Source organism: Lagopus leucura, unplaced genomic scaffold (assembly GCF_019238085.1).
Source record: "Lagopus leucura isolate 7727_CA_CO unplaced genomic scaffold, USGS_WTPT01 Super-Scaffold_73, whole genome shotgun sequence".
Taxonomy (NCBI): domain Eukaryota; kingdom Metazoa; phylum Chordata; class Aves; order Galliformes; family Phasianidae; genus Lagopus; species Lagopus leucura.
Window position 1 is genome coordinate 87,520,386 of NW_024962252.1, and position 16,432 is coordinate 87,536,817.

The window sequence follows — 16,432 nt, forward strand, 5'->3', positions numbered from 1 at the left end:
TGGAAGCGCGGCCGGCGCTGCAGGGGTTGCTAGGCAACGGTACGCGCGTCGCGCTCGCCGCCCCGCCGCCGCGCGAGGCCGAGGCTGGGCCTGCTCCCGCTCCCGGAGGCGGCGCCCCGTGCCGGCGCCCCGCCGCGCCGCCCGTCGTCTCTCGTTTCGCCGCCGGGCGCGGGCGGGCGGAGGGGCCGCGGCTTCGGGCGGCGCCCCCTTGCGGCGGGGCGGGAAGCGGAGTGGCCGAGGTGTGGGTGAGCCGGCGCGGGCTGCTGGCGCTGGGGCTCTTCCAGGGAGAGTGGGTGCGGGTGAGCGCCGAGGGGGCGGCCCGGCCGCACCTGGCCGCGGTGTTCGCCCGCCCGCTCGCCTGGGACTACCCGCGGGCCGCCCGCCGCAGGCCCCCGGACGGCGCCGCCCTGCTGGCACCCGCCCTCGCCTTCAACCTGGGCTGCGAGCCCAGCGGCGGGACGCACGTCTGCCTACAGGTGAGCTCCGGCGAGGGGTGTGGGGCGATGGGCGCGGGACAGGCGGTTCACGGCGTGCTTCGTCCCCCCGCAGAGGTACGACGGGGTGCCTGGGGCTGCGGAAGGGAAGGGCAGCCGCTCCTTGCTGCCCGTGCCGCCCTTCGCCGCGGAGCTGCACGTCGAGATGATCTGCTCGCCTGCCTACTGCGCCCGAGCCGTGTACGACCGCCTTCTCTACCGGCACTTCCAGACGCCCCGGTGAGCCACGGCTGGACACTTTGTAGATGTCTGCTCACGCCATCGTGGGCGGTGCGGTGTGGAGACGGGAGTCAGACGCTGTGGTCGTCGTGGGGCCCTTCTGTCGGGATGTTTGCTGATGCCGTGATTCATCTCCCCATAAGTTCACACGGGCCTCGCTTCCACACAGCACTCTCCATCACACGCCTCCCTCTGGTTGCGTCTGCTTTCATCCCATGCATCCCATCCTTAAGTATTCCCGGTGTCAGAATACAGAAAGGACCGAGTTGGTGTTAACCGCTATATTCATTTCTGTAGAAGCGTGTGGTATGGAGTGGATGCACGAGAAGAATTTACCATTTCTCACTAGTGAAGCTCTTGGTTGTTTTGTTGTCTTTTGTAGGCTGGTCCAGGAGGGAGATGTCCTCTGTGTCCCGACATTTGGATGTGCCGAGTTTTTAGATGGAAATGCAGACAAACTCCTTAGGTAAGTGCCAATAAACTGGTTCTGCTGTATGGACACAAAAAGAGAAAAGGTGCTTTTCTCCTTGAAACAAGACAATGGGTTCTGTTCTCTTCATTGTTGGAGTCCATAGAGTCATAGAGTGGCTTGAATTGGAGGGGGCCTTAAAGATCATTGAGTTTGAACCCCCTGCCACAGACAGGGTTGCCAGCTGGGAGTTTATCTGCCTGTTATTTTACAGGGAGAGGGAAACATTGTTGGATAGGGGATGGTTGCAGCTCAGAGCACAGCTTAGCACAGTTAGCTTGCTTATGGAAGAGTTGAGAGAGTGTCCAGGAGGGAAGAGTTGAGAGAGTGTCCAGAAGGAAAAGAACAAAGGGGAGGAAAGGGTGGAAAATGGAACTGTTCATGCAGGATTTGCAAGATGTGTTGAACAATGTTCAGCTCCATGATATATTTTAAAACTTAGGAATATAACCCTACAATGGATATTTGAGGCTTTTTTTTTGGGAGGGAGGCAGAACCACAGGAGGCACAAGCCTTCCATTTGTGTACTTAGACGTTCCTGCCTTCAAGGTGTTGACCCAACAGTTCAGGCTTTTTGGTTTTCCTTTAGGTGGCCGGAGCTTTACTTCAAAGTGAGGAAGGTATTAGGCTCGGTGGAAGGCATGCAGTCCGAGGGTTACCTGGCAGACACCCAAAACACCTCTCTGTATCTGGTAAGATGTCAGAGAGCAGGGTGGTTGTCCAGAAGATCTGAGCCTGAGGTTGCTCAGTCCATGACAAATGTGCCTGCAGAGGCTTGCATCTCCTGCTCTTGAGAAATGGCATTTCAGGACAGACTGTCAGTTGGTCATTGTCTTTTCTCAACAGATGTTCTACAAAGTGCTGATTTTCTCATAGGTGGGTTCAACAAACAGTGCTGTCCCATCTGCCCCAGCGTATACCAGCCATGAGTTCTGGAGCAGTTTGTCTCCTGCTGGACTTTCTGATGTTGTGAAGGAGCTCTGCGATGCTCTTCGGCCTTACCTGACCAGTCAGTGAGTTAAAATTCCTTCTAGCAAACCTCAGGAGAGCTGGGACCTTGGGTCTCAGGTTCTAGCAAGATGGGCAAGACACACATCTGATGATAGCTCTGGTTTTGAATTTGTGTTACAGGGCAGCAGCACTGAACGGGGCTGGCAGCGTTCTCCTCTCAGGTCCGAGTGGCAGTGGGAAAGCAATGGCCGTCAGAGCTGTGTGCAGCTGCCTCAACCTCCACCTCTTCAAGGTACTTCATCCTGCGAGCGGTTGATGAGTGGGTTTACCACAATGGTAGAATATCAGAAATGTTCTTTGAGATAGCAGTACCAAAAGGTGGGCAGCTGTGACATGAGCCTATTCAGAAGCTGCTCCCATGCACACATGCAGATAAAAGGAGTCAAAGTTTGCTGAGCTTAGTAGCTCACTCTGGCACAGGTTAGGACTGTCGATGGGCATAACTACAGACATTTGGATGATCCCAGAGGTCCACCTGTTCTGCTGGTCTGTGTCTGAGAATGGCCAGAAACAGATGATTAGGAAGAATATATAAAAACAGACCAAACACCAGGAGTTGTTTTCCCTGGTGTAAGGTACCTGTAAGAGGTACCTTCCAGTGCTCAGGAATCAGTAATTTTGAGGTCTTGTGTTGCAGAGGTTGCCTTTATACCTTTCTTTAATATACTGACCAAAATAACTTACTTTATTACTTACTTTACAGCTGTGATGTTATACAGTTGCGTTATAGTAGATTTCATTTCATTGGATAGGTTATTGAATTGATACGACGTAGGCCATTCTGAAAGCAACTTATCCTATTTATTTCCATGGAAATTAAAACAAAGAGCACAATAACACCATTTGGTTGAGCAGATCCTCAGCTACAAACACTATGTTTCAGCACAGTCACCATGATTGGCATTGTATGCATTTTCAGCAGTGATGAACAACAGTTTGCATGCCACACTTGTGAAAATTTGTACCAGCAGAGGTGGCCTGTTTCACAGCTACTATGTGAGCATCATTGCTAGGAACACGTTCCCCACACAGTTTATCTTTCATTGGCCCAAACAGATGGAAATCTGAAGGTGCCGAATCTGGACTATGCAGTGGTTGCAATAGGACAATCCAGCCAAGATGAGTAGTGTGCTCCGTGTTCTTCAAACTAGAATGGGGCCTGGCATTATTGTGTTGCAAGAGAAAGGTTGTCTTCTGTGGCCTGGCTGTGAAGTTTGAGCCTTCAGCTTAGTCACTGTCACTATGTGGTGGTCAGAGTCAATGGTTCATCCAGCTTCCAGGAAACTCAGGAGGATCATCACTTTCCTATCACAAAATACACTGCACATGACCTTAGCTGCTGGGGCTGTGTCTTGAACTTTTTCTTCAATGAGGAGTTCACATGTTGCCACTCTGTGGACTGCTGTTTTGACTCTGGTTCATAGTGGTGACACCATGTTTCACCACGCTAATGATGTGATTCAGGAAACTGTCACCTTCAGCCTTGTTGGTTCAGTAGGTTCTGACAAACTATACACAGTGTTGTTTCTGTTCCTGTGTGAGCGTTCATTGTGCCTACCTGGTGCAAACTTCTGTGATATTCCTATGTTGCCACCATCATTTCTAGTACACTGAAGCTGACGTTCAGCTCCATATGCAGTTCCCTGGTTGTAGTCTATCAGTTCATGTGGATGAGCTGATGAAGATGCTCTTCATTTGCTGTGTGACAGCTGTGCACTGCTGTCCAGAATTTGGCTTTGTCTGTCACATCACTGTCACCACTGCTGGCATGCACCATCCACCATTTCACTATGCTCCCATCCACTGTTTGGTCTCCATGAACGTTCAGTGAGAGTCAGTGAATGTCAGCGGGAGCCATTTTTTCCGCATTGAGAAATTCAGTTCCACACCTTTGCTCCATACACACTTCCATGTCAGACACCATTGTGTCAGACTGCCCCTCTGCTGCCACCTGTCACGTCATGGCAGCAGAATGTAACGGGATATTGTCCTGAATCTGCTTCAAAATGGCACTGCCTTGAAAAGAGCTGCAATGTAACTGTGTTCCCATTCACTATTCTTCCTCCTAAGAGCAAAAAGCCCCAGAATCTTCCATTAGTCTGCTTGGATTTGGGAAGGGGAACATCAGAATCATGTATCTTTAGAAAAAGAGAACTATGGAGAATAACAAAGTTTTTACATCTGCTATGGAAGTGAATGAGAGACACTAACATAAAATGAGGCTACTGCAGAGATCCTATAGGGATGGCCTTGAAAAAAGTAATCTGAAGACAGAACAGGGAAGCAGGGACATGACTGTCACTGGAAAACAAGAGGCATCCTTCAAAGAACAGTGAGCTGTAGCAGGTTAGAGTGGAGGATGGAGTTGTCAAAAAGGAGCATGACTGAGGAACTGTTAAAGTTTCCATATAGTTACTGCAAGTTCCTGTCCTGTGAACCTTCACAGTTTCTTAAAGGTGTTACACCAAGCATGCGGTGAAGGTAATTTGGTTGATACAGTCTACCTGAATTTTGAAGAGGCTCTTGGGGATACTGAGTGGTAGTGAGAAGATCCTGATATTGATTGAGAGTCTTCACAGTCAGCAATGCACCTCTGCAGCTGTCTGGACTGGGAGCACATTCAGAAATGACCTTGGAAAAGAATGTGAACTGTGACATGATGGTTTGTTCATAACCAAGTTATTAAGTAGAAGGACAGGCTCCTTGGCCTAGAGAAGAGCTTTAGTGAGGCAAGATGACTCAGTAGCAAAACAGCAGATAAAAATCACTGTAGGTACCTGAACATGAAAAACAATGAATTTCTGACTCCTATGTAGCAGAAATGCTAAGTCATGGCCTGAACCAGTGATTGAGCACCTGGTGGGAAGGCAGGGCCAACGCAGAGGAGCTCAGGTGTATGCAATGCTCCTGACCTCATTTAATGGTTGGCAGTGGAGGCAAGTGTATCTTGCTGGAGATCCCTGCCTATGGGAGGTCTTCCACAGGTAAGCAGCTTTTTTTCTTTCATTTCTGCATCTGTGGCTGCTGCATTTGGGCTTGTCCTCATTTACTGCAGTAAAGACTTTGCCGCCCTGCTATTGTCGCTCTACTTTCCATCTCATTATAGCATTACACTCCCACAGTCAGGATTGAGATTTTGGTTCTTTTTTATCAGTGGCTTCCTGAAGGCTTTGGCTTCAGATCATACTTTAGGAAGCAAACTGGAGAGTAGATGCTGCTTCTGTGGAAATCTGTTGCTATGAATCAAATATCATCCGCCATTGTAGTCTCTGCATATCAAGAATATAAAGCTGAACTGGAAAAATCCAGAGCAGGTCACTGAGGAGGATCAGTCTAGAGCAGTTTCTGTGTAGTGAAAAGCTGCAGAGACTCTGGCTGGAGTAACTTTTTTTTTTCCCCTCTTACCTTCTACCTTCCTCTTGCACTTAGAGTTTGTGTGGCACTGGGTTGAGTAGTTTCCTGAGCTTTCCCCTCTGCTCTTTGTTCTGAAACACCTTACTTGGCCTTTTTGACAGCTTAGATTGCCTGAGCCCTGACATCTATGTATTTTGTTGTTTTTTCCAGTCCGTTGGTCTCAGCTCTTTCAGACAAGAGCATTTTCCTTTGCAGAAAAGCACAATGCTGCTGTTTTTCTATGTCAGATGATCCTAACTTTCAATAAGCAGAAAGAGTCCTCTTAGATCCCCTTTTATCTGTCAATTGCGGATGGAACATTTTGCAGCAGTGAGCATCTTCCTCTGTCCCTCTGTCTTGCTGCCCCTGCAGGCTGTGTGTTGTGTGTCTTGCAGGTTGATTGTGTCAGTTTGTGCGGTGACACCAGTGCAGCTACAGAGGAGAAAATACAGATGGCCTTTGCCCAGGCCCAGCAATATCGTCCCTGTGTGCTTCTACTGAAAGACATAGAGGTGCTTGGCAGAGATCGGGACAGGCTAGGAGAGGATGCCAGGGTCATCGCTACTCTGAGGCAGCTGCTTCTGGACAGAGATCCAGCACTGAGGTAAGGACCTTATGCTCTGGCCACCAAGGATGATTCATTACTTCTGCTGTTCCTAGGTCAGCAGTCACTGTTGCATAAAGGATTTTTTTGTTGCTACCACACTCAGTTTTGATTTTAATCCAGTGGAGACTCTCCTAGACTTGGTTTGTTCGCTTCAGTGAGGGCTTGTTCTTCCAGCTCATTGGTGTCAGTGGCTGGAGGAGCCTGATTATCTGAAGCTGGGCTGGTTTCTGCCTTTGTTCAGATAAGAAAAGCTGGCATGTTTGTTGTGACCATTGGAGAGTGATTTGATGTGGGTGATGGCAGTGCGGGGAGAGAGTTTTCCACAGAGCTGTTCTCCTTTCTCAGCAGCCACCCTGTCCTAGTGATAGGCACAACCTGCAAGCCCCAGGATGTTCCTACAGATGTGCAGACTGCTTTCCTTCACGAGGTGAAAATTGAGGCCCTTTCAGAAGACCAGAGGAGGGCGATACTGAGCACGCTGACTGCCAGTCTTCCTCTGGGCAAAGAAGTGAACCTAGCCAAGCTGGCCCGCAGGACTGCAGTGAGTGAAACCACAATGGTGTGTGGAGCAGGGTGGGCTTGTGGTGTGACAGGTCAGGAGTGCTGGGCCAACCTCCTGTGTCTGGCTGTCTAGAAGAGGGGCAATTCCCACAGCACAGTCACTGTCTTCAGTGGGAAACCCTGTTCCTCACACCTCAGCTCTAACGTAATTTCTAGTGCCTAAGGATGCTATGCTTTTTGCAGATGTGCTAGCTCTGCTAGAAGACAGTGAAAAGAAAAACACAACACACAACATCAAAACAAACTAGAGACTTGAAACAGAGCACAGAAACTCGGAGAACAGCTCTGCGAGGAATCTTGCCCCTTTTATAGCCTGGCTGGAGCTGTGTTCAGGGATTGAACTGATGCTGTTTGTTTCCACATTCACAGGGTTTTGTGCTGGGAGATTTCTGTGCCTTGCTGTCCCACAGCAGCCGGGCTGCTTGTACCCGCATCCAGGCCTTGAGGTAGCACAGGCAGTTTGGCAGGAGGCAGGGAGGGTGGGGATGCAGTGAGCCTGATGGCTCTGGGAGTGGGGCAGTGCCTGAACTCTCCCCTTCTCTTTCCTTGCCAGTTTTCCAGGTGGACTGAGTGAGGAAATGGAGAGAGATTTTTGCACTGCTGGCTTCCCAGTCCTTGAGGAGGATTTCAGTGTTGCACTGGACCAGCTACATGATGCCCATTCACAGGCAGTGGGAGCCCCAAAGGTAGGATCCTGGAAGTGGGATTGTTTTTTCTAAAGCCCTGTGGCTCAAGATGCCTCTCACGGACCTCAGCAGGCTGGCACGTGCCCAACCACGTTGCTTCCTGCTCTCTTATTCCACATATTTCCCCAGCCATGGAAAAAAGTGCAGCTGTGTTTTTTGACCTTGTTGGTTTTGAATTTGGCCAGGGAAGCTCTTGCAGATGTAATTGGAGACTGCTTCATCAACTAATATAGTAGGGATGCCAGGCTGCGTAGCTCAGCCTTTCAAGAGGTAAAGGTAAGCAGTGGGCTGGCTGCCTTGTTGAGGCTGAAGCTACCTGCCATTATAGGAATGGAGAGGGCATGAACACAAGCTGGAGATGGAGCTTCCCTACATGTTCAAGAAATTTTAAACTTGGTCTTCTTACCTTGGCCACAGCTCAAGCTGGATTTTCTGACAGCCAGGCAGTTTGAAGGTGGGGGATTCTTCAGGAAAAGGGACATGAAGTGTGAAAGAGAACCAGTTGAGTTAGCTTCTCAGGGGGAGCGTGGTCTGCCTCTGGCTCAGGATCAAGGAAACAGCATTTGAGTTGACCATTTCTGCTGGGCAGTGTGGTATTGGGACCAAGAAAAATGATCAGAGCCTCATCTGCACGCTGTCAAGTTCAAATCACTGGACTCAGCACAGGACTCGAAATGCTGCCTCAAAGCAGTTATTCAGGCGCCTTCCCCAGCTGCCTGTTTGCACCCCTGCCCAAGCAGGGTATCACCTTGCTGGTGTCGTCATCTGGAAGCTACTCCAGGACTGTTCAGTACCTAATAAATGAATGAATTAAATGAGCTCAGCTTTGAGGAGTGTTTGCCAAGTTCACTATAAGACAGATAATTACCTTAGACTGTGCTCAGCAGTGAGCTGTGTGAATAGGAGCTAATTTTGTTTGCATTTTACAGTCTCTTTAACAATTTCTTAGTAGTTGGCCATGGTTCAAAAAGCCCATTAGCAGATTTCAACATGCATAATTTTCAATTCCATGCTTACTTTTACTGGTTATTTGCACATTTGTTTGCAGTTGAAGGAATGTCAACTCGAGCCTCCAAGAAAAAAAAACAAATTTCAAACTTCAATTGCTAGCAGCATCTGCAGCATGTCCTAGAGTTATGATGTATTTTTTTGAAAACAACCTTGCTGCCATTTTCCAGCACTTGGATCTGTGGAGTTTTTCTAAGGAAGCGGCATAAGCAAGAGTGTAGGAGAGTGGACAACTGTTCTACTCATCTGCAGTGGGGAAAGAGGGCCTGTGACCTTTTGCTTTCAAGATTTTCTTCTAGAAATCCTTATCTTGCCTGTCCTGATTCTTTTGGTGGAGTTGCTTGGCAGCTGGAATAGTAGCATGATAATGTCATCTCAAGTAGCAGAAGAAGGAAGGGGCAAAGAATTTTGCTTTGGCTATTTTTAACCCTGCTGTTTGTGCTGACACCTGTTCAGCACCCAGCCAGCAGCTAGGGGGAAGTGTTCTGGGGCTTTGCTTTCTCTGCATGTTCCCAGGAGAGCTTCTCTGACTCTGGAGATCTGTCCCACAGGCTGTGGCATTCTGGCTATTTCTAAAGCTTTTGAGCAGCATTCTCCTCCAAGATTGCATTACTCAGCATAAAATAACAGAAGTGACATGTGTCACCCATCTCAGGTTTGCTGTCTTTCCTCTTGTGTGCTTGCAAGGGATCACCACATCCCTTGCATCCTTGTCTATTACTTGTAAGCATCTGTGGAGCTTGTTCCTGTATTTCCCCCTTCAAAAGCATGTAGTTTTCTGCACAGTGTCCTCCAGGATGATTTTACTTCATACCATCCTTTACATGACAGAGGTTCTAGTCTAGTAGCTGAGGTTTTGTCACTCTAGTGAAGCCCTTGCCCATTCTGACCATCCTTGGGGGACAAGGTGCCCTGGACACAAGTAGCACACAGCTGCTAGGTTCAGGTTTCCTTTTTAATGAATTATTTTTTACCTCCCTTGTGCCCCTAATGCTGTGTCTGCAGTAGAGTTCTCCCCTCAAGGTTGCAGGCAGACACTGCTACTGTTTTTTATTTTGCTCGTGGGCGATAGGAGGTGCAGTGGAGAATCAGAAAAGGCTGCAGGTTGCTTGTGGAGATGTGCAGCTTGGTTTCACTGTTGCAACACTCAAGAGAGGATGGGGGATCTCACATAAGGGGTAGCTGGGCAGTGTGGTGTGCGGCTGTTTTGCTGTGTGGCCAAATGATGACTAATAGCCCATTGGAGCTAAAGAAGCAAGCTCAGGAAGAAGTGCTGACAGGGACTCTGACTCTTGTGCAGATCCCCTCCGTGTCCTGGCAGGACGTTGGTGGGCTCCATGAGGTGAAGAAGGAGATCCTGGACACTATCCAGTTGCCCCTGGAGCACCCGGAACTGCTGTCACTGGGTCTGTGCCGCTCTGGTCTGCTGCTGTACGGACCTCCTGGGACAGGGAAGACCTTGCTGGCAAAAGCTGTGGCGACCACATGCACCATGACATTCCTTAGGTGAACAGTAGGGGTCTTGCAATAGGACTTTCTCCTGGCAGTGTATGGGATGCTCTAACCTGTTTCCTTTTCTCCTTCTCCACAGTGTGAAAGGGCCAGAGCTCATCAACATGTATGTTGGACAAAGTGAGGAGAATGTGCGTAATGGTGAGCAGAAGCATCCCAGTCCTGCATGTGGCAAGAGGATCTGTTCTGTGGTGCTGGAGGGGAGGAGGGAGTGCTTGAACTGTTTCTCCAGGCTCCCATTCACAACTGCCAGCAAGGGCATAAATCCATTGTCTGCTATACCATGTCAGTTCTCTGCCTCGCTGCAGCTGCCCCTCTTACACGCTCTGCTCCTTCCAGTCTGTCTTTGGTGTTCCTGATGGGGCAGCAGCCCCTCAGAGACACAGCTGAGCTTTGGGACCCCTCAGGCAGGAGCAAAGGCGGAGGTGTGGCAGTGGGCAGCTGACTTCCATCCGCAGCTCTTTGCTGGTGACAGCTTCTCTGAGTCTTTCTCACCTTATGTATTCTCTCTGTCCTCCCAGTGTTTGCCAGAGCCAGGGCAGCTGCTCCCTGCATTATCTTCTTTGATGAACTGGATTCTCTGGCCCCAAATCGTGGGCGGAGTGGAGATTCAGGAGGTGTCATGGACAGGTGAGTGAGCACAGGCTGTCCTTGGGAAAGCAGGCGTGCCCTGACTGCCTGGGGTAACATAGGATGGCCCAGCAAGGCAGAGGTCATCCCCACTCTTTATCTCATTGTTTTTTCCATCCTTGCTCCCTTCAACTCTGCATGGCCTTTCTCTGGCCATTGCTGTTTGCATTGCAGCACATTCCTGATTGCCCAAGCTCATTGTGCAAACACTGGTTAAAACCATGCCTCCTCCAACTGCTTCCATGGCTGCCAACTGTTCCCTTTGGCCTCTCCAAGGTTGTCCTTCACACCCCTGCTTTGCTGTCTTATTAGTTGCTATTTTCCTGAGGTGGGAAACATTTCAGCTGCCTTGAGGATAGCATGGCAGTATCAGGGCCTGCCAGAGTGTCCCCAGCACTGATTGTCGGGTCAGTCTTGCAGCTGGATTTGCTGGGCAGAACCGCATAGCAGGGACAGTTAGGATTAGCAGATACATCTGGGTGCAGAACCTTATCTAGAGCCATGCATGCCTGCTTATGTTTGGCCTATGTTGTCAGTATCTGACAGCAAGTTACAAGCACATGTAGCGGTAATGGTGATGACTTGCCTAGTTCTGGGTGTCCTATCTCACTCTTTGCAGAGTTGTCTCACAGCTCCTGGCTGAACTGGATGGCCTCCATTCCAGCAGAGAGGTGTTTGTCATCGGAGCAACCAACAGGCCTGACCTCCTGGATTCAGCTCTGCTCCGGCCAGGCAGGTGTGTCACATCCTACCCTGCCTTGCTCTGGGGTAGATCTCTCGAGCACCTTGGCCTTTGGTGTGCTGGACTGTGTCCCCACCAGGGCCTTATCTGGAGAGCTCCCTCCCAGCCTGTCCTCGTGGCTGTGATTTGCCTGTCCTGGGGCAGGACTTTGTACCATCCACCCTTGTTGGACCCCATGTGGTTCCCATCATTCCATTTCTCTGCCTTTCCAAGGTCCCTCTGAAGAGCAGCCTTGACCTCCAGCGTATCATCTGCACCCCTCATCCCAGAAAGTTTTCTGTTTTCCAAGGACTTGACATCCAAAGCAGCTGCCCCAGGACCCTATTTTAGTTGCCAGCAGTGGCCTATTCTTGATGGTCTCTTTTCTCTGCTGACAGATTTGACAAGCTGGTCTATGTGGGCGTAAATGAAGACCGGGAGTCACAGCTGCAGGTGTTGAGTGCTGTCACCAGGAAGTGAGTGACCCTGGCCTCTTCCAGCACCCTTCCACTGCTTTCTGATGGGTAGCAGCCTTCCTGGGGCTGATATGCTCCAACTTGGCCTCATGTCTGAGTGCTGTGGAGCGGGATTGCTGTGATCACTGCTGCTTTCAAGGATGGGCTGGAAGGAGAGGTGACAGCGTAGGCTGGCTGTACGCACATTCCATACCATGTGGCTTGGCAGCCATGCCCTCCAGCACTGGGTTGTAGGAGGCTCCCTGTCTGCAGCATGACTGTGATGGGGTGGTTTGGTGTCTCAGTGGTTAGCACTGTCTGTAATTAAATGTTGTTATTCAGCCCTTGCTGTAGGCTGTTCACAGGTGTGTAGAGCACTTAATTTCACTGAGTGAGAACTCAAGTTGCCTTTGATCCTACTTGGCAGTAGAAAGGACACTGCTGTGGGGTTGTTGCAAAGAAATGACTGGTTTAAAAAAGAAAACAAAAAAGACACAGCAAAACATAGAATCGACCAACCAAGCAGAACGCTTTGATTTTTCTGAAGCACGAAGAGCAGAGTCCAGAAGTTGCTAAACATGGGCTGTGACTCTGTGGCCTGTGATCCCTCCTGCCCAGCTGCTCTGGCTGCTGCCTGTCTCCCAGACTCTCATCACCTGCACCTTTATTTCTTGGCAGGTTTAAACTGGATCCTTCTGTGAACCTCAGCAGCATCCTAGAAGAGTGCCCGGCTCAGCTGACAGGAGCTGATATCTACTCACTGTGCTCAGATGCCATGATGTGTGCTGTCAAACGCAAGGTGGAATGGATCGAGGAGGGTATGAGCCCAGCCCCTCCTCACCCCATGTGCTGGAGTTCCCCAGCACAAAGACAGAGGGCAGTTAGCACTGCTATAGCAGTAGTTGGGCTTGGAGGGAAGAGCTCCAATGGCTCTGGGCCATCTCTAAGTGCAAGGCTGTGGGTTGCTAGCAGGTGCTTTTGCCATGTGTGATTGCACCTTGGGTGGCCTCAGTGGGGAGGGGAGAGGCAGTTTTCTTTCCCCTTCTCTATCTGGAAAAAGGACTGGAGGCTATGCTATGCTCCCTGGCTTTGCTCTCAGTTTGTTCTCATTCTTTTTTACACAGGGTTGGATACAGAGAGCTCTGCTCTCATACTCACCATGGAAGACTTCCTGCAGGCTGCTGCGAGGTTGCAGCCATCAGTCTCTGAGCAGGAGCTCCTCAGGTACAAACTCATCCAGCAAAAGTTTGCTGCCTGCTAATAAGGCTCAGGAGAGCTGGAACTGGAGGAGCAAAGGGATGATGGAGCTAAGGGGCGTGAGAGATCTGGGGCAGAGACACCCACCTGCTACCTTCCTATTGCTCCTGCTTCTCCTTTTTCAATCTTGGCAGAAAAAATGGCCATGCAGTTTTGTCACGCAAAGCCTTGTGTGGGTGTTGACCTGGTGGGGGACTCTTTAACAGCCCCTCTAGTGTAGGGGGAGCAGCACCTGGCCGCCAGGAGCGTGCTGAGGGGACTGAGCACTGACAGGGAAGCAAGGATGGCTCTACTGGTTGGCAGTAGTCTCCTGTTGGGGTGGCAGCCCCCCACTGTGGGGAGCTGGCTGGAGTACAGGGCCACTGTGGGGCAGTACTGCTGCCATGGGCCTGGGCTTGCCCTGGACTCTACAAATAAATATAGGTTTCTGTTTCAGCTTTCAGCACTTGTGCTCTCTTGCTGGGGGCTTGGGATGGGCTGTGCCAGCCCAGGGGGCGGCTGTGTATCACAGAGAAACTAGTGGCTGGGGTTGCAGGGCTGCGTCCGCTCCTGTACATCCAGCACAGGGGGCCAGGACAAAATGCAGTGGGGACAAGTCCAGCAAAGGAAACTCCCATTAACTGGTAGGCAAAACCTGTCCTAGCGAAGAGGGGGTCAGTGCTCACCCCACCTCCTGGCTGGAGCAGCCATGAGCTGCTCCATCTGAGCCAAGCACACGCTCCTGCCTCGCCTCTCACTGCAGCCTCTTGGCAGCTGCTGGCCCTGCCACACGTGCACTGCTTCCTGCCCTCCACCACGGATCCCAAATAAATCCCACACTGGGGCCGTGTGTCAGCCAGCTGGCAGCTGCCTTCATCTCCGCCTTGTGGCTGCCAGCTCCCAGCAGCTGCTCCTGCAGCTCACGGGCAGAGCCTCAGCCCTCTGTGTTAGTGGCACCAAAGCTGCTGCCAGTAGTGTTGTAGAGCCACGTGTGGCTGGCAAGGAGCTTGCCCCCACCGTGCTTTTCCCCAGAGGGCCACTCCTCCACCAGCTGCAGGCCCTTCATGCATGGTGGCCTGGCTAATGAGTGCCTCCAGCGTGGAGCATGTTCAGGCAGAGCAGGCCGTGGCCGTGGCACTCAACTGGATCTGATCCCAAGCTCTGCAGGGTGGGTAAGAAGTGAACTCTAGCAGCACCAAGCATTTCAGCTGGGTGTCTGTAACCTCCCCACCTATGTGGACCTCCAGATGGTGCTCCGTGGGGCTCAGTGCCCTCTTGGAGGCTGTGGGGCTGTGCCACCACTCAGGAACCAGCCCTGCACTTCACCCTTGGCACTGCGGCATGGGCTGGGAATAGAGGGCTGGGATGAGGCCATGCCCACCAGGCCCTGCGCCCTCCAGGCCCCCCCCAGCTGACGGCGGCTCACCCCACAGATGGACACACGAACCACGGGCTCCGGTTGCTCTCATAGATGCTCTTAATTAACAGCAGTTGGCTGCTGGGTGGGTCTCTGCAAAGTCCCCAGCCGCCTGTTTGTCCCCAGAGCAACTCGGAGTGCTCTGCCACCACAGTCCTGTCACCGCAGCCCCTTAGGCAGTCTTCTTGACGACGTGGATGAAGTAACAGGGAATGTGGGCCTGACCCGGCGTGTAGGACTGGAAGTCACCCAGGACGCTGTGCTGGCACTTCCCCTGGAAGGCGCCTTTCAGCAGTGCTGTGAAGGCCTCCAGCCGGTGCGGGTAGTACGAGAGGCGGAACTTGCTGCAGGGAGGCAATGGCCATGAGGCTGGGCAGGCACTGAGGCCCGGCCTCAGCTGGGACCCCCATGCAGCCCCTCTCACCTCAGCTCCGGAGAGGCCCCCGCCTCCGTCGGGGGGACCTGCACGGTGTAGTCCAGGGTCACCATGTGGGCCTTGTTGTTCACCAGCAGCACTGAGGTGGTGATGTCCTTGGTCAGGTCGCTCTGGGGACAGCGGAATGTTGGTGTTCCGCTGTCCCTGGCCCCAGCCTGGGGAACGGGGTTGTGGCAGAGGGCAGCAGGATGGGGCAGGGATGGCAGCCGCCCACCTTGTAGTAGATGTTCTTTCCAGGCGGCGCGCAGCCGGTGGCCAGGATGTGGTCGTAGTTGCGGTGGTCGATGACCAGGACGCCGCCGGGCCGTACCATGCTGGCGATGTTCTTCAGGGCCAGTTTGTGGTCACTCTGGTCCCCTGAGGAGAACAGCCCAGCGTCCCCAGGCATGGACTGTGCCCCCACATCCACACAAACCCACACGGTTTCCCCAGCCTGTGGCTCGGGGCACCCGCAGCTCCACCCCTGTGATGAGCTCAGGCACGCTCTCAGCCTCCCCAGGGAAGTGTGGGGAACCCACAGCCCCACACATGGTACAGGTCTGGGTGTGCCTTCGGCCCAGCCAAAAGTGACACAGACACGCACAGCTCTACCACCGCCACAGTGGCTCCACGGAGCCCCAAAGCAGCGCCTGTTCTCAGACACGCTGCCACCTAGCGCAATCTACCTGTGCCATGAGTTAGGGCACATCCTCAGCCTCCCTCCAGACAGGTGTGCGGCAGCCCCCGATCCCTCGAGCCGCAGCACCACCTTTGAGCCTCACCTTTGAAGTCAGGCAGGTGCGCGAAGGAGTTCCCCAGGCAGATGACAGCATCAAAGCCGTCCCCAGGCTTCTCCAGGTCCTGCTCCAGCGTCAGCCAGTTGGCCTCCTCGATGACTGTGGCACGCGGGGAGGATGAAGGCAGGGTCCCTCCGCAAGGACCCTCCGCTCCCCTCCTCCTCCCCCTCTCGCCGCCCCCCCCGCCGCAGCCCCACGCACTCCCCCGGGCCCGCACCCCATCGGTCGAAGGGTTCCTCCTTGCGCCGCTCCCAGCGCTCCTTCAGCGCGTACTTGAGCATCTTGTCGCTGGCGTCCACGCTGGTTACCTGGAAGCCCTCCTCCAGCAGCATGATGGAGTCCACCCTGGGGACAGCGCCGTCAGCGGGACGGAAGAGGGAAGGGAGAGGGAAGGGAGGGACGCGGAGACGAAGGGGCCTTACCCGGTGCCGCAGGCCACGTCGAGGACGGAACGGCAGCGGTGCTGGCGGAGGAGCGCCAGGAGCCAGCTGCGGTACTCGGCCGTGCGGCTCCGCGTGTCCCCGATGTACAGCTGCCAGACCTTCGCCGCCCGCCCGTCCGCATACTGATCCGGCAGCCCCTCCGCCGCCACCCCCAGCGAGCGCGTCCGGTACACGCTGTCCACCATCCCGCCGCCGCCGCCCCGCTCCGCCGCGGCCCCGCCGCCGCTCCGCCGCTCCCCCGCCCCGCCCCGCCCCCCAGGGCCGCCAATCGCCGCCGCCGACACTCCCCTTCGCCCCGCCCCCCCGCGGGGAGGAGCCTCCGGGAGCCGACCCGGCAGCGCGGGGCAAGCAGCGCAGC

At 53.0% G+C, this 16,432-nt stretch overlaps 2 protein-coding genes across 2 annotated transcripts in view; one reads left to right on the forward strand and one right to left on the reverse strand.

Moving 5' to 3' along the window:
• The window catches only part of PEX6 (peroxisomal biogenesis factor 6), a 38,260-nt gene extending 24,795 nt beyond the window's left edge, over positions 1-13,465 (forward strand). The window contains exons 2-18 of the mRNA XM_042875145.1: positions 7-476; positions 550-713; positions 1,096-1,179; positions 1,772-1,874; positions 2,059-2,195; positions 2,314-2,425; positions 5,982-6,190; positions 6,539-6,734; positions 7,124-7,200; positions 7,308-7,440; positions 9,749-9,954; positions 10,040-10,101; positions 10,482-10,590; positions 11,210-11,326; positions 11,710-11,787; positions 12,445-12,584; positions 12,891-13,465. Of these exons, the coding sequence (XP_042731079.1) occupies positions 7-476; positions 550-713; positions 1,096-1,179; positions 1,772-1,874; positions 2,059-2,195; positions 2,314-2,425; positions 5,982-6,190; positions 6,539-6,734; positions 7,124-7,200; positions 7,308-7,440; positions 9,749-9,954; positions 10,040-10,101; positions 10,482-10,590; positions 11,210-11,326; positions 11,710-11,787; positions 12,445-12,584; positions 12,891-13,027 (2,534 nt within the window). The 3' untranslated portion in view covers positions 13,028-13,465. The remainder of the gene's footprint in view (positions 1-6; positions 477-549; positions 714-1,095; positions 1,180-1,771; positions 1,875-2,058; positions 2,196-2,313; positions 2,426-5,981; positions 6,191-6,538; positions 6,735-7,123; positions 7,201-7,307; positions 7,441-9,748; positions 9,955-10,039; positions 10,102-10,481; positions 10,591-11,209; positions 11,327-11,709; positions 11,788-12,444; positions 12,585-12,890) is intronic.
• A 991-nt stretch (positions 13,466-14,456) lies between these two features.
• On the reverse strand, positions 14,457-16,268 carry GNMT (glycine N-methyltransferase). The gene is made up of 6 exons (XM_042875504.1): positions 16,054-16,268; positions 15,849-15,976; positions 15,617-15,730; positions 15,070-15,212; positions 14,844-14,965; positions 14,457-14,763 (listed from the first exon to the last, which is right to left on the reverse strand). Exons 1-6 carry the CDS (start codon positions 16,257-16,259, stop codon positions 14,592-14,594), a joined length of 885 nt encoding a protein of 294 aa, XP_042731438.1. The 5' UTR covers positions 16,260-16,268; the 3' UTR covers positions 14,457-14,591.
• Between the last annotated feature and the right edge of the window lie 164 nt (positions 16,269-16,432).